This window comes from Barbatula barbatula (genome assembly GCF_947034865.1).
Source record: "Barbatula barbatula genome assembly, chromosome: 1".
NCBI classification, from domain to species: domain Eukaryota; kingdom Metazoa; phylum Chordata; class Actinopteri; order Cypriniformes; family Nemacheilidae; genus Barbatula; species Barbatula barbatula.
The window spans coordinates 12891590-12907704 of record NC_136766.1 but is presented as its reverse complement, the minus strand read 5'-3'; the positions used below and the strand labels follow the sequence as shown (position 1 = coordinate 12907704).

At 37.0% G+C, this 16115-nt stretch overlaps 1 protein-coding gene across 2 annotated transcripts; it reads right to left on the bottom strand.

The window, feature by feature from the left end:
• Window positions 1-181: 181 nt before the first annotated feature.
• Window positions 182-15167, bottom strand: dync1li2 (dynein, cytoplasmic 1, light intermediate chain 2). Of its 2 annotated transcripts, none has more exons than XM_079457518.1 (13): window positions 14975-15167; window positions 14314-14387; window positions 14090-14206; window positions 13739-13969; window positions 7411-7577; window positions 5876-5969; window positions 5648-5783; window positions 5435-5546; window positions 5282-5341; window positions 5143-5184; window positions 4840-4957; window positions 4171-4299; window positions 182-3349 (listed from the first exon to the last, which is right to left on the bottom strand). In XM_079457518.1, the coding sequence occupies exons 1-13, from the start codon at window positions 15067-15069 to the stop codon at window positions 3243-3245; spliced, it is 1482 nt and encodes a 493-aa protein (XP_079313644.1). In that variant the 5' UTR covers window positions 15070-15167; the 3' UTR covers window positions 182-3242. The 2 variants fall into 2 exon arrangements, with proteins under 2 accessions (XP_079313644.1, XP_079313645.1); XM_079457519.1 differs by having other exon boundaries at window positions 182-3344.
• Window positions 15168-16115: the final 948 nt, after the last annotated feature.

Genomic DNA, 16115 nt, shown 5'->3' with positions numbered 1-16115 from the left:
TTATATTAATCTCATAAATGTTAGGTGCCAGTTAAAATATTATAAATATAGACATAAAATTTAACATGATTTTTGCAATATTTAATACCAATATATGAGCTTTTCCGATACATGTGATCAAAGTTTGAATAACGACAGCCCAAGAAAAACACTGGTAGTTGCTTGTATTTGTATTTTATTTAAGCCAGGACTGAAAAAAAGACGTTTCCTTATCTTTGTTTGCATTAAAAGCAAGATTCAACATGGCTGTATTCTGCATCAGGTAAAAGCCATACAATCAGACTCACTTCAATGTACAACACAAAACAGTCCTTTGTGAATAGAAAGGTCTTTAATTCCTGTATAGAAAATTTGGAAAGCTAAAGCATTTTCTCAACATTTTCTTTCTAACGGGGTAAGTGCATATTGGAAAGATTATACAGCACAGAGTGAACAATTCCCACCCTACACCGAATGAAATACAAAATGCGTTGTTCATCATATAACTGCAATCATCCCCAATTCAGGGGAAAATGATTGAATCCAAGGCCAAAGAAAACTTGTTTCTTTTGGTAGGCACCCCTAAACTTCAACATGTGTTGTGTAGTATCCTTTGGGAAAACAGTGTTCTGTGTAAGGAAGCATTTTTCAAGTACTTCAGGCATAGCTTGTTAGCTTTTCAAATTTCTATTAAACGTTTTGTCTACATTTGCATTAAGCTTGTATTAAAATCAGCAACTGTCAAATTTGTGTTAAATAAAAAAAAGTTGAAAAACATGTTGCTTTTGACAACTTAACAAATATGAATGAACAACAAATGTTTAAGATTTTTTTATGCCGAGTCTTGCCGAGTCTTGGGGGGAAAAGGAGCTACGTTTACAGGAATGTGTCAGTGAGATTCATATTGTGAGAATTCAGTCACACAGCAAACTCAGAGAATGCAATGAAATAAGTGCATTTAAGATTATATTAAGTGGTTTTGAATGTAGGCAGAACGATACATGTGATCAAAGTTTGAAATACAACAGCCCAAGAAGTTCTTTACACAATCTGAATAGATGAAAAACCACAAACCGCTAAAATGAGTGGTATATAGTCCTGACATAATGTTGTGCTTGAATATCAGCAAATGCGTTAAGCCCTGCCAGTCATAAATGGAAACGTAAGCATTGTTATGTAGCATAAAATGCAATTTCATTCAACTTCCTTATTTCTCGTTTGGTATGAGATTTTTCTTTCTTACAAATTCACGCAAAACCACAGTACATTCTACACATCTTGTGATCTATTCCCTTGATGAGCTTAAAAAAGGACTTAAAACTCTTGTGGACTATTCTGACACAGAACACGACACCACAGAAAGCAGAAAGATCCATTCTGGAATGATGGCTTCTCCATACTAAACCAAAAGAGAGGCCACCTTGGAGGATTTTAGGCCAGCTACTCGACATAGACATAACATGTGGATTCTACATCTTTGGTTCCAGATTCCAAATTCTCAGAGTTTTCCCTTTTCATCTGAAAACAAAATGAATTTAAAAGCCACGGTAGCTGCTCCATTTACAGTTTTTGCTTGAATATCATGAATACCAACATCAAGGTTAAGAAACTTAAGAAATCAAAACCATTACATCAAAGCTCTGAATGACCTGTCAAGTTCCAAAGCTCATAAACCCATGTTCAGTCAAAAGCACGAACGATGCAATGTTACAGTAGCAGTAGTGGAAGAATATGTTGACAAATGTCAAGATTACTTATAAACTCATTAGGAAGATGAACAAGGCGGTTGTATTAACTCAGATCTACCCTGAGTAAAGAGAACAGAGCAGGTGGAGTGACAACAGTAAACGCTACACCGAAGGCAATGTCGTCACTTCCATTGGGCACTAAGGAAGTGCACAAAAAAAACATTTGGCAGAATTTGCCTACAGGGACATCGACACTTTGCAGAACAGTATATCATTTTTTTATACGGCCCTATGAAAAACGTCTGGTAAATGTATTAGAATGACATACAGTCCGTCACTTGGCCAAATGAGATTAGTGCTAGTGGTTTAAGTCACAATTTCGATTTGGGGGTTGGAGAAAATGCCTCCCAAAATCCTAATCATGTTTTATATGGATATTTTGACATTCGGAAAAAAAAAGAAAGGCAAGCTCCATATGGCAGCAAAAAAAAGATATAGGCCACTGAAGGAAGCAAAATAGCAGTTACCACGTTTCCAAAGAAAACAAATAAATTACATGAAGCAATAGACAAGAGGACGTAAAAAGAACTAATGGACCATTGATGCTACAGTGCAATTCCTATTTTGGAGACAAGCACCTCCACTATGACACAAACAGTATACTGTGCCAGGCACTTGGGAGTTATATTAGAAAGATGCTGCCCTGCCCCTCTCCTCCAAATACAACCAAAGCCAAAAGAAAATGATCGGCCTGTTGCCCAATGCTTGTTTCATCTGAAATAGTTCTTCATAAATTGTTTAGATAATTTAATTTTATACAAAAAAAATCTAATCAAAGCTGTATAGCAAATATTTACATAATCTGACGAGGCGGTGTTTCGAGGTCGCCATTTTTATATGCTGAAGGCGTATGTGTATTGTCATTAGTGTCATGACATCAGTGATGTTACCCATGTTAAGGGAAACTTAACATTTCACTGCAGAGAAAATAAAATAAAAACTTGATTTGTTTTCTTTTTTTTATAAATACATCAGCATAAATGTAACTGTTTTACACACCTTATACTTTTTGCAAGTATATACTATTTTGCAAGAGTTTTCAATATTTTTTAACTTTCAAGCAGTTGTTGTAGCTGAATGCAACATGCTAAGCCACTGCTGTTATTCAAAATGGCAGATCGCTTCTGTGCTTGTTGGGAGGAGGGGAATTGATAGGGTTAGAATTCCCCAAGCTAAGCAAGGCCCCACAATGCAGATGTCTGACTGCCTTCTTAAAAGAGAGCACCCATTCACTGACCTGCCTCACCAACAATATTCACAGCAAAACAAACATACAGGTCTGGGAAAACAAACAAACAAAGACAAAAAGCAGTTGCGTCTTTTCAAATATCTACCTTTCTTTCCCCCATAACATCAGGGCCTACACATCCATACAGAATCCCAACACTTTCTGTAAATCATGGTCTGTTTTCTGATTGACACACAAGCTGAGGGGAGAATTTTGGTCATGAATAGCTTTTTTGCTCCTTTATGTTGTTATATGGTTGATTTCCAGAGTGGATGATGTAGGCGTGCTCATGCCTCGTTCTCTGTTGCTGGGGTGTTGGCCGTTACCATAGAGTCAGATTTACGAGTCATTCGATCCAGTTCAGCCTGGACGTCAGTCAAACCCGGCTTCTGCCCTTGAAAAAATGAGAGAAAAACAAGAGTAATTTCCTGTAGTGTCATGTATAAATACAACACGGGGCAGATAAGTGGGAACCAGTTTGGTGAATGTGGTTCAGTGCAGCATGCTGGTACGCTAATGGAGTGTGGCTTAATGAGGAAAGACGTTTAAAAAGCATGCAATTGTTTCTCTAGGATGCATAAATGCCATGCTAATGCTCTCCAACAAGCAAATACAGTATATACATGAATTCTCCCTATTGTTTATCCATGCAGTGTCATGTAGATGCTTGGGCCATTACAGTAGGTAAAAAGCATAACAATGTGTTAATATCTTATGTTTAAGTGAAAAAATGCCACAAAATATATATTTTTAACTGGAAACGGTAAGACGTGGACTTCACTTCATCTTGGGTTGGTTAAACAAGCAAGTATGGAACATCACCATTCACTGTGCAGTCACTCGGCTTTTAAGCCCATTCTTCGTGGCTACTATCTCTTGCTCTACAAGTAAAAGTTTAAAAAACAGCATTCTCCAGACATAACAGAAGAACATTTTCGTGATGTTTGGGTGAATCTTGAAAAAGTCAAGGTCACTGCATATCTTTTTATGTACCACATTTTCATTATATTATATTATATATTATATAAGTGAATTTTCCAAAGAATTGATTCTCATTATAATAACATTATTTTCATTAGAATTAGTCAATTTTCTTTATAATTACAAAACAAAACCATTCTTATTTTATCTTTAGATTTTTGGTGAAAAATGTTCCACACATTTCTTATAGGTTACGTGAGATTCACTCCTGTGGCTGGAAAAGGTCGAATTTACCTGTTTTCTTGGCAGAGCCCTGTACCCCTGCTCCTGCCCCCGGTGACCCAGGACTACTAGGTACACCCGTCTTTTTACTCAGCAGACTGTTGAAGAAGTTGGCCAGCACTCCCTCATTTGCCGCTGCACCTATAAACATTCACAAATAGAACAGAATGACCTCAGGTGGCTAAAAAAATATATTTAGGCAAACAAGAGTAAGAGTAAGCCCAAGGCTTACTGACTCTGTCTGACATTCAACAGCAAAGATGCATCTATCATAAACATGATAAAAATTATTATTTTAAGCTTTGGTTATGATTTTAAATCATTAAAGTAACTAAAATACCACCAAGCTGGAAATGAACTAATATTTAACAAAAACAAAAAACAATTAACATTTACTTTTGATTTTGAGGTTTAACTAATTTCAAGTTGTTCCCCACACCAGCTAAAACAATTCAGAAATCTGTTGTCTAGGGAATTATTCCAACAGTTCCCTCCAGAGGGCAGTGTCTTAAAGAGCTTAGAAAATGAGATGCGTATATTTTAGACTAACAGAAACATTGTTTTTGCTTGACTGCACACAGCACAATCTTGCGATTCATTTCACTTGGATGAATAGGGAGCAATGTCATCACAAAGCTGCATCAAGTGTTGCGTATAATCTTGCGAGGCGAGAGTTTTTACCTTTCATGTTGGGGTCTGGTTTCTTCACTGCAGTCATGGGTGAGACGCTGGCCACATTGGTGGGGCCTGTCCGGCCTGCTGGCCGAGGTGAAGCCGATGCAGTTCGGGCTGGAGATTCCTGTTCGCAAACACACACACAAAAAGTGTAAGGAAAGCACAAAAGCAATTTAAAAGCTTTAAATTAATACATTTATTTACAATGATTTGTATGTCTGTCAGATAGCATAAATGTGCTTGAAATTGTAACACATACGAGTTGTATCAACTATAAGTAAGGTGTGTGGTTTGTGAGGTCACACTTACAGTTCCTCTTGTTGGTGTGGCTGGCTGCTTGGCTAACAATGACTGTAAGGCAGAAGTAGGCATTACAACTAAAATATGACTAGCTTCCGATTGGTCAGGGAGCTTAAAGCAACAGCATTTATCCCCTTTATAAACAAACCTGCTGCTTCATGAGAAACACTTGCTCATCCTCCGCAATGATTTCCTTGTCATGCACCAACTCAAGAGACAAAAAATAAGATAATTTTGTTTTAATGTACAACAAGTTTAATGTGATCACAAAGAAGACATTTTAATTCTAAACTCTTTGTACCTTTCGTACTGGAGGTTTCGTTATGAAGTCCTCAAAAGGATCTTCAGGTCGAACCGTTGTAAAGTTTTCGTGTAGGATGGCAATTTTCTTCTCATTATCCCATCCGGACGGACTGCATAGAATGAAAAATGGTTTTGAAAGAGGAAACTAGAAAGAATATGCTTACATTCAACCAAAGAGAACAATATCAAGTTTATTTGCAGGAGATCTCACATGAACACAGCATCTTTCTCCACAACTAAGGCAGCCGTGGTGAAATGGAAGTCATATATTTTGTGCACCATGTATTTGTAGAGGAGGTCCAGGTTCTTTTCTTCTTTGACAGACGTGTAAATCAAGCCGGCTCCATCTGTGGGATTTGGTTAAGGATGTGTTCTGCATCAAGAAGAGTGACTTTACAAAACAATACCCGTGTTCGTTGAACCTGAGTGAGTAGGATACATTGTAGGCAGAACCGTCGAATATGTGACTGCATGAAGTCGAAATGCTCCTCTCTGTAGTCATGCTCCTTCTCCAATACACTGACAGCATCACACTGGAAAACAGACAGACTTTCAAAACTGCTTTTTCCCCCTTTCAGTTGTTAAACTAATTTACTGATTTAAGAGGTTTAGACATTATTGAAATATATCAATCCCAAGTTTAAATGTGTTCTTCTTTCAAATTCTTCAATGATTTTGGTTTGCTTCTCACAAAGTTCTCAAAGATGTGTAACAGTTTTAAGTTTTTTTTTGGTGAGCATAACAACCCAGTTCCCATTCCTTTTCATTAAACAGTGTAAAAGTGTAACATTTTGCAAAACATCTTTCTATTTAAGTAAGGTCATGCAACCAAAAAATCATAGTCAAACCCAATTAGCCGTTCGGCAGCCATGTTTAAGAATGACTCATGTTGTGGCTGACTGCCAGCTATAATGGTTTTGAAAGGAAGAGGGGGGGCTAGCTAGACTGCAAAAAATCCAGGAGGCTGCATCATGACATATAAATATCTTGGACAGATCAGTTTTGCTCAAATGCAAACTCATTGTTGCTCGTCACAGGCACCGCTGACCTTCACCACACGCATATTCTACAGCAGTGGTCTCCAACGTGGTGCCCGTGGGTCCGCATGAACTCTGTAAGGTGCCCGCTAAACACAGGGATCACCAATAATGCTCAAGACAGCTGACAAATCTGTGACTATACTGATCGGCCAAGTGCTACATCATCACGAAAGGTTATTATTAGCAAGTGTTATAAGCTTTAAAATATGAAAGAAAACTGAATTCGGTTCTGTGAGCGTAAAAATAAGGCATCACATGTTTAAAGTTTGAATGTTTTAGATATTTTGGTAGCCCTCGTTTACATAAAGGTTGGATACCCCTGTTCTACAGAAATATATTTTTGTGTATTAAATCACAATACTGCATAATACAATCAGCTAATGATGATGTATACATACAGAGATATTACAATAAAGAAAATATTTTATTCCATCAAGCTAGCATTGTAGTGCCAGAGACAAATGCTCTCTGTGGTTTTTGTTTGTAATGATACGAGGCTAAGTGATCAAAAACAACTGAGCATTGAGTTCAAAGGCCTAACTAGCTGATTTTGAACATTCTCAGGGCTGGAGGGAGGCTAACAATAGAAAAGATCATTGAGTGTGTCCTGATCACAGAGAGCATGTGAGGGGGACATGGTGAGTCTGCAGCTCTGGACCTGCAGGCTACTGACACTTAATAAAGAGAGCGTTTCATCTCCTCAAAGACAACACAACAAATTAAAAAAGGACACACACCCAGTGCCCATACCACAGAGCTAAACAACTAATCGATTTTGAAACTAGAACAGAAATAAACATTCACCCTAACATTCACTTACACATGACTTCAAATGTACCTAAAATAATCTGACTAACATTGAAAGCCTTGACTTCTTATATTAAACAGGCTCATGTAAAAATGTGGCTAGAATGTCAATTTTTTACTTTAATACCTTTGTACAAACTATTAGCACTGGAATGCCCAGGTTGTGTGTGAGGACGTTGTCTCCTAAGGGCAGCAACACACTGTCGTCTTCTCCCGCAGCGGCGGGGGCTCGTCTCTGGGGTGAACTTGGCGTGGCTTCTTCTGGTTCTACGTACTCCTGGAAGGCCTTTACCACTGCAGAAGATAAAGAGAGACATATAATAATATCACCAGCCTCAGAAATGAATACAAATAGCCTTTGTTTATAAAACATTAATGCTCGCTCAAAAGTCTGGAATTGCATCGAGGTATGTTGAGCCTAACAGAAACTACATAAATGTAGTAAATTCATTCTACAGAATTAGCACAGCAACCAAAACAAAGTCTGATCAGGGCTGACACATGAGTGTATAGAAAGAGCATGGTAATGATGTATGAAAGTGTGGCTGTAGTGATGTTATGCGTTGGTAGAGAGACAGGAGGTGGTGTGGGGTGGGCTTCCTCAGGAACCTTAAGAATGCAGCTTCAGATTGCCCAGAAAGCAAAGCAAGCTAAACAACTTCCTTTAACGTACCATTAAAGAACCAGCTCCAGTACTGCTTGAATAACAGAGTAGATACTTTAAAATTATTTTGGAGTATATTTAACACATAATCTGACCCCATATTACCTGGAACACTGGTTGAATCACATGCAATTATACACACCCTGCCTTCTGGAGCTTAACCAGGTTTCCACAGGAGCCAGAGATCCCAACCTTGCATTTCAAGAAAATCTATAAACTGTCTTACCGATTCAAACCAAGTGTATGTAGGAATCTTAAACTGATATTGATCAGACTACACCACTTTCATTATGAGTCAAGATCTGAATATTCTTCAACAAAGACTGCATTGGGGACATTTGAATGATCTTTTAAAGGGAAACTGATTTTTAACACACAGTCATCCTTCTTAAAAAGAATTCAACAGACACATGTTCCGACATTAACGCTTGTTTGCTTGTCCTGTTAACTTGAACATTAGACTAAAAAAGACACAGACTAAACAATACTGTAGTTTGAACAGTGCTAAAAGAAATTGAAGTACCCTTGTAGTAAATTTATAAACTGTAGTAAACACTGTAGTATACTATAGTAAGGTTAAAAAACACTGTAGTATCTAGGAATTTTACGGCAGTTTAACTATAGTAAATAACATACTACAGTAATTTAGGTGGGAAAAGATACCTCTAAATGAAATACACAGAACTTAAAAATAACATTGTAATTTTGCATATTTACTTAATGATGATTGTTTTTGTTAACCATGAACTGTTTGGTCTGTGCTGTAAAACTTTTAACCTCTGTAGCAGCAGTGCTATGGGCCAAAAAGATACAGCCCTGACACTAATAAAAATCACGGCTTGCCTGTGTACAGACACTAGGTAAAACCCTTCTAAGCAAACTTGGACCAATCAGAATCCGAAAACAATTTAGTTGACACTTCAAATTAAATAGAATTTTCTTTATCTTCGTAGTAATATTCCTACTCAGACAAGTGAATGACAAATTTGTGCGAAGGACAACCACATGACAATGCCTAATGTCAAGCCATGTGTTCATATCACGTCTTCCGACTTTTATAAAAAAATGGCCTCAATGCTACTGCCCTGGCTAAAGACACATAATGATTTTTTTTACATTACTGTCCTGATCCTTTCACGGTTTCACCATTTTACAGTTTTTTTCAATTGCTAACACCCCCAAATTTATGGATCTTTCTTATCGTTTTTATAAATACTTAAACACAGCATGACAAAAATGAAGAACTTATGTTCCAAACCCTAAATATAGTAAAAAACCTCTTCTTCTTCTGAAACAACAGCAGCTTACAGTAAAAGACCTGATAAGAAATTTCTTGTTAGTGATCATTGAAAAATAGCTGATTCCAATCTCAATCTGAGTTGAAGTCCATTACATGATCATAAGCACCCAAATGCTGAAGATCATATAGATTAGAACTAAACTTTTTTCTGTGCATTTTTGGTCCGTTATTTTGTTTTATTTTTGCTATTACTATTGCTATTATTACTGACAGCAATTACATATATTGCTAATAAAGCCTTTACAGCAGCAGTCACATACTACTGATGATTACTTCACTCTGTTTTGGAAAGTTTTGAAAGTTTGCGTTTTCATACATAAAAGTAAACTTTTTCATCATGTATTTTTTTTCTCAGTTGGGTGTGCAAGTCACCAAATCCAACCATATCATCTAAAACAAAGCACCATACTGAAACTATCATCGATAGTAGTTGACTATTATTTTTTATAATTGTGTATCATTTTCAAATATAAATATCCATATGTATTGATCTGTAATAGAGGGATGGTTAGATGAGGGATGTCAAATGTGTGGATATCTATCTTATAAAGAAATGTACAAACATATGGGGTCTCATTCACTAATAATTGCGTAGATTTTTCATATTCATACGCACATTTGAAAGTCCCACAAAGGTCTTTATACCTAATTCACAACACATGAATTGTTTCTTAACCTCGTCCTAATGTTAGTGATTTTGGGGTATTCTAAATGAGCGGCCGCGTGCACAAGTTTGGTCATTTGCATAAAACACACACAGTCCATCTCTATATTAGAGCTTTCAGCCTGTCACCACATAAGTCAAAGTTACTCCAGGCAAACACATGTGAAGCTGTCTACAGACACGTTCTCGCAAGTACTTCCAAGTGCTCAGTCCTCAAATTCAGTTCATACACAATAAAAAACCTTTTATACAGACACGCTGTTTGCAGAGTTCATTTAACATATAAAACTATTATCCTGAGATGAAACATGCATTTTGTCATTTGTCTTAGAGAGAGGAAGAGAGAGAAGGTAAGAAAGTTCCTATCTTTTCTCTTGAACGAAAATTTTTGTGAATCATGACATGTTTGTGAAACAGTCGTACGCAGGTTTCATGCACAAATTTGTGCGTACGCATGCTTAGTGAATGAGACCCAATATCCACCTTCAGTTTATTGCCAGAAAATTCCCAATGAACCCCACCCATTTTTGCTGCAATTGTGTGGTAACGTTTGCACTTCTGTGACTTTTGCTGGTAACGGTAGGTTCTAGAAACAAACTTGAAGTGTTCATTGGTAATAGAGATTTGTATGTTTGTGTAAAAATATAATTAACTGATATCAAATATTTTTTAAAGCGATTGAGCTGAATCCAAAAAGCGTTAAATTTACATTTATTCCTTAAGCAGACGCTTTTATCCAAAAACGACTTACAGAGAGTTCAGGGAGCAATAAAGCAATATGTCATACAGGAGCAATAATACAATAGGTGCTTATACCAAGTTACTAGTTTCAACAAAAGCAGAACAATACCTGTTTTTTTTTTGCGTTACATTGTGCCCCGCTCTCCCCTATCTAAAACGAATCCACACTGAATAATTGTTATACAGAAAAGAAAAATTTACACCACAATAAAAAAACAAATGTGTTTACAGCAGACTGACTTTCATAATGTATGTTCTATACAGGTCGAACTGAAACTGAAAGTGCAGTTTTTGTAATGCAATTGCTTGTTAGCACTTTTACAGTCTATGGGCTATGATTGACTATATGTTCCTGTTGGATATAGAAAACTAGCGCAAATGTTTTGACCGAATTACTCTATTTTGAATCAGGTTTGCTGTGTCTTGATAAGGTAAGCATATCTTGAAAAAGGCATTCATCATTTTGAAAACTAGAGCTTGTATTTATTAACTGTGTTAAGAGTTTAGAAAAAGTACTTTAATATTGACAAGCGCTTGTTAGCAATTAAAAAACCTGCAGTGAGAATGACCCATTGTTAAAACAATAACGTCTACGTGTCCAATAAGAAGCACCAGTTGAGTTTACATTCACTTTCTATTGTCAACTTTGACCAGCTTCCACAAACAAGGGTGGGGACAGTCACAGGACTAATGTACAGTATTAAAAGGTATTAACCATGTTAAGGAATCTGAAAGCCAACTTCATTAAGACCATTAATATGGAATAATGTTGACATTTATTCACAAAGCATGTGCAATACTAAATGTATTTATACATTGAACATTTAGGAAAAGAAAGGGTTTAAAAAATGCATTAACATTTTTTAAAACATATACTTTTTCATACACTTCTTTTTTTACTGAGTGTTAGCTGACTAAGAGCTGTGAAATACTATGTTGTAGCACAGTGGTTTAAGTAAAGCTGCTCTGTTAAACTGCTTCTGTTTTTACACCAGCATTCTGCCCATCCTGCTCACAGCAAAGCGTTGAATGTCAGGAATGTCCAATAGAGCGGACCATGATGCAACACCAAGAAAGCTTAAATCCACTATCCCACTACAACGATGACATCATCGACCCTTGTTCCTTTTAAGTTGACTTTAGCTTAAGGAAGCACTGACTCCGTTTCTGGGCGGGTCTGTTTTACAAAACTGAAGGGTAGTTTGTAAAGTCGTAGCCTCTCATCACATTGGGCCTTGATTCAATATACCCAACAAACCAACTATATATACTTGCAACTGCCTGGCATTAGAGGATGATTTTTGCTTTGTAAAATGTAGCTCTACATTTTAAATAAACAACCTGATAGCAGTACTAAACATATGAGGAATATAATGGACAGGTCGCAGAAATTGAAAGAGAACCAAATAATGCCTTCGCTGGCTTCTATTTTAGCCTTAAATAAAAACATTATTATTGCCTTTATAAATATGGTTTTTAAATTCGATATGTTACGTTTTAAACTGTGTTTTTGTTAATCTGCCGCAAAATATTAAAATAATAACCAAACAGCTATCTGCTGAAGAATATTACAAGACTATTCATTATTAAATTATGGTGATGCGATTTGAACAGGAGCAACGAGCAAAAGATCCTTAATGACTCAGAGTACAACAGCAGTGATGTAAACCACTGCACTTGATATTTCATATGCAAGCTAAAATACAATTTCTAAGCCACTTCCCCTTCTGCACTCATATCCCTGTTTGGATAAAACAAGCTAGAAAACTTCTCAAATCAAGTCTGAGTGCTCATCCTCTCAATTCATATTACAGATGCTGGCCTAGTTCAAATACATGTTTAAGGGAAACTTCACCCAAATATGAAAATTCATAAATCTGGCTTTATGAATATGTTATCTGCTTGTTTCGCGTAAATGTGAAAGAGCTGCACAGTTTCATTTAACTGCAGTTTACCATAGTAAATAATATAATAGCATCCTACGGTATGTGTACAAATACATAATTGTTGTAGAGTCAAAGAATGGGAACACTGAACTCAGAAACATTCAAACAGAAAAAGGAACATGGGCAAAAACTATATTTTATGGCCTTAATTTGCCCAAATGTAACATAAACGTCCTTAGTCATTTACCTGCCTATTTATGTGATAAACTATACATAAATATTTGCTATGTGTATATATATATTTTCTAATATAACAGACGTTTTATACTTGTGCTACAACTGTTTGACCAAAACTTGAAACCTCTGTGGCACCAGTGCTTTGTGCAAAAAAAGGTTAACGTACAGCCCTGGCATGTGTTTATGAAAGGAAAACGTACCTGCAGTTACCGTCCATAACTACACTATGACTCTGACTGCATTATACCTCAATGTTTTAGGGCAAAGATATCGACTACAAAATCTAAAAACGTCAAGAAACCAGGACGATCCTTAGCAAAGCTTTATTCATGATATTAAACAATAGTGTGGCAGTATTTGTAATCGCTTCTAACAGCATGGATCTTACTGAAAGGTCATGCAAATTCAAAGGACAAAGAGTGCTTCATAACTAGAGTGTGCTATTAAACCAATATAAACTACAGGCAGCGCTGGTCTCTCAGGTTGTGGCTTAATACAAAAAAGAGATTAGTACTCTAAAACTTGAACAACAAAACTGAACTTAAAAACGAATAGAATCATAGTTTTTTAAAACTTAAATGTGATTTACTTTTCGACCAAAACATTACCAATTCTCCACTACACATCTACAAATGACAAATTGTAGTGCAGCTTTGGCAAACATCTACATTCTACTGCTTCATTAACATTGAACACAGAGAACTTATGAAAGCCTCCGAGTGTTTAATATTGAGTACAAACCAGTGAAGTAACCCCACAAGAGAAGAAAAAGACAATTCTCACCACAGATACCACATTTTAAAAATAGAAAGCTGTATCAACATCCACGTGTTCATTGGCCTAGTCAGATGTACATCCTTCAGCCAGAGAGCTCTATACTTATTTTACTAGTAACACTGGCAGGAACAGATGTTAGTCTTGGCACATCGCTTCATCCCAAAAGCAAAATAACATAACACTCACTCTTCTGCTCCATCTCTCTCATTTCCTCAGGTGGGATCTTCAATTTGTCCACATGTTCACGCAGCACGCTCGCCCACTTCTGCAGCGACTCCATGATGGTCCAAGACCGCGACATGTCCACCACAAACACAGCCAGACTGTCCTTCAGCGAGTCAGCAGTCACTGCAAACTTCAGCAAGTTTTTGTGGTACAGGTCTCCATCAAGGATCCACACATTACAGCGAGCCAGATCTAGAAAAACATTTTTTTAAAGAAAAATGCGTTTTCTACAAAATATCACAAACAGGTACTGAATCAAAAACTTTTTTCAGTATTTTTTTCTTTTAACCATCAACATCACTTTGCACCAACCCTCTCTGTCTTCATCCTGGACATTCAGGTACAAGTATTCCAGACCTCTGCCTTTCTTGTTGTGCTCCGTCCCTTGCAGTTTTGACAGGAGTGTTGTCTTTCCTGAACCATCCTCGCCTAAAATAAATCACATCACTCATATTTTACAACATAAAACTAAAATCTAAAAGGTTACTCATGCACTGTTAGGATTGTGAACTAAAACATCTGCAAAATACACATACCAAAAACTAAAATATTTTTCCCAGATGGCAACTTGGAGCTTGAGCGTGTGGAAACTTCGCTGAGAATTGACGACCTGGAAGAATGACAGAACAACACTTTAAATTCTTGACAGCAGCAGATAAACGCTAAGATAAGCTTGATAAGATCTAGATTGATATCTGCTTCTAGGTGCTGTCACTTTAACATCTAGGAAGAGACATATAACGTTATCATACAAGTATTTCAAACCAGAGAAGGGTGTCCTGTCCAGCAACCGTTAAATCGCATCGGAAACCAAACTCATATCTCGACCTCATGACATGTCTCATACAAGTACAACAAAACGGTCTATACTTATTATTATTCATTTTCACAAAAGATCTTTCACATTTTTCCACATCACACACAATCAGTTCCAGTGTGAATAACAAGAAGAGAACATTAACGGTGACATATGACATCTGTCTCTATCATAAAGCTGCTTGTAAATCGCTCATAAAGCCTCTTCCGGTGTTAGTTTATAAGTCTGTGCGAAATGTTTTGGACTCGTCCGGGACCGGCGTCTGAACTGAACAGCACCCGGCTGCTGGTGACAAAGCGGGACATTATTTACATTGCAAACTAAACACTCTCCCTGCAAAATGAAATTCGCTTTTAGAAAATCTGTGGGTGCGAGCGTACCAGAGGTTTTGTCCTTCATCATCCTCGTTGCTGTTGTCCATAGTGTCGCCCGTACCGACTGCGCCCAGTAGCTTCTTCTCTAAAACAGGAGCCATCTTGAGTAGAGCGGCACAAAAGGAGGCGCATATACAGCGGCCGAGGACCTCGCATGAACCGCTCCACGAAACACTCGGCTAACTACCAATCGTACTATGGGGAAGGGTTGGCTCATGAATATTAATTATGTAACGTGCCGTTTGACCAGTAAAAGCAAACGTCAGTTAGCTCATGAATATTACGTTGACACATGACAGACAGTTCAACAAAGGTAGCGCAGAAAAGCGTGACTAAATTAATATTCATGAATAGGTACTATCCCATAGTACGAGTTTTAGGTCTCGTAACTCTCACTTAGAAAAAACCCCCAGAAGAAATAACAATACAATGAAGGAGATGAAGATGCACAGAATCATTCCTTAAATGTTTAAAGAAGTCTTGCGTTGGTTTGTAATTATGATCAGGCATGTGAAGAGACAGAGCAGTCCGCGTTGGCTTGAATGATGTCATTTTAGACTTTGCCGCGCGAGCTGCTGTCAAGCCGTGTTACTCGTGAGCTGAACTCGTGAGGTCAGATTTGTAATTTCCTCTTCGTTGTGAAGATGTAATTTACATGTGAAAAGATGAAACCGATTCACGAAGCTTCATATAGCCGGGTGTAGACAACAGTTTTCTGAACATGTTGCACCGTTACAGCATTGGAAACTAAATCGAAGTTTATGTTAATTATAAAGTAACCTCGTGTACTTATTCGAATAAAAGAAAGAGAAATAATTAAAGATGTGGGTTATGAAATATTGTTACCTGAAGCACTGATCAAAAAGAGAGCACTGATGACATCTGCTGGAAGAAATATCTCATGACAACGTTAGCCACTTTCTACACAAATACACTCATATTATTGTACATGTAACGATAATATACTTATTTTAATAATAATTTAAATGAAACTTAACTAGACAAGAAAATGCAGCTATTTGGTGAAGTGTAATTAGTTTTTGGTGAAGTTATTTTTTTCTTACAACATAAGTTAATAAACTGAAGGTTTGCCATACAAGCATCGCGTAATTACAGTAGAATGATCAAACCAAAATGGTTGTACGAA

Excerpts from the sequence above, each read along its gene's own strand:
- dync1li2 (XM_079457518.1), bottom strand. The coding sequence starts at position 15,069 with ATGGCTCCTGTTTTAGAGAAGAAGCTACTGGGCGCAGTCGGTACGGGC. Across the intron at positions 14,207-14,313 it reads GAAAAATATTTTAGTTTTTG|GCGAGGATGGTTCAGGAAAG; the intron begins GTATGTGTATTT and ends GATTTATTTTAG. Across the intron at positions 4,300-4,839 it reads ACCAGACCCCAACATGAAAG|GTGCAGCGGCAAATGAGGGA; the intron begins GTAAAAACTCTC and ends GAATGTTTATAG.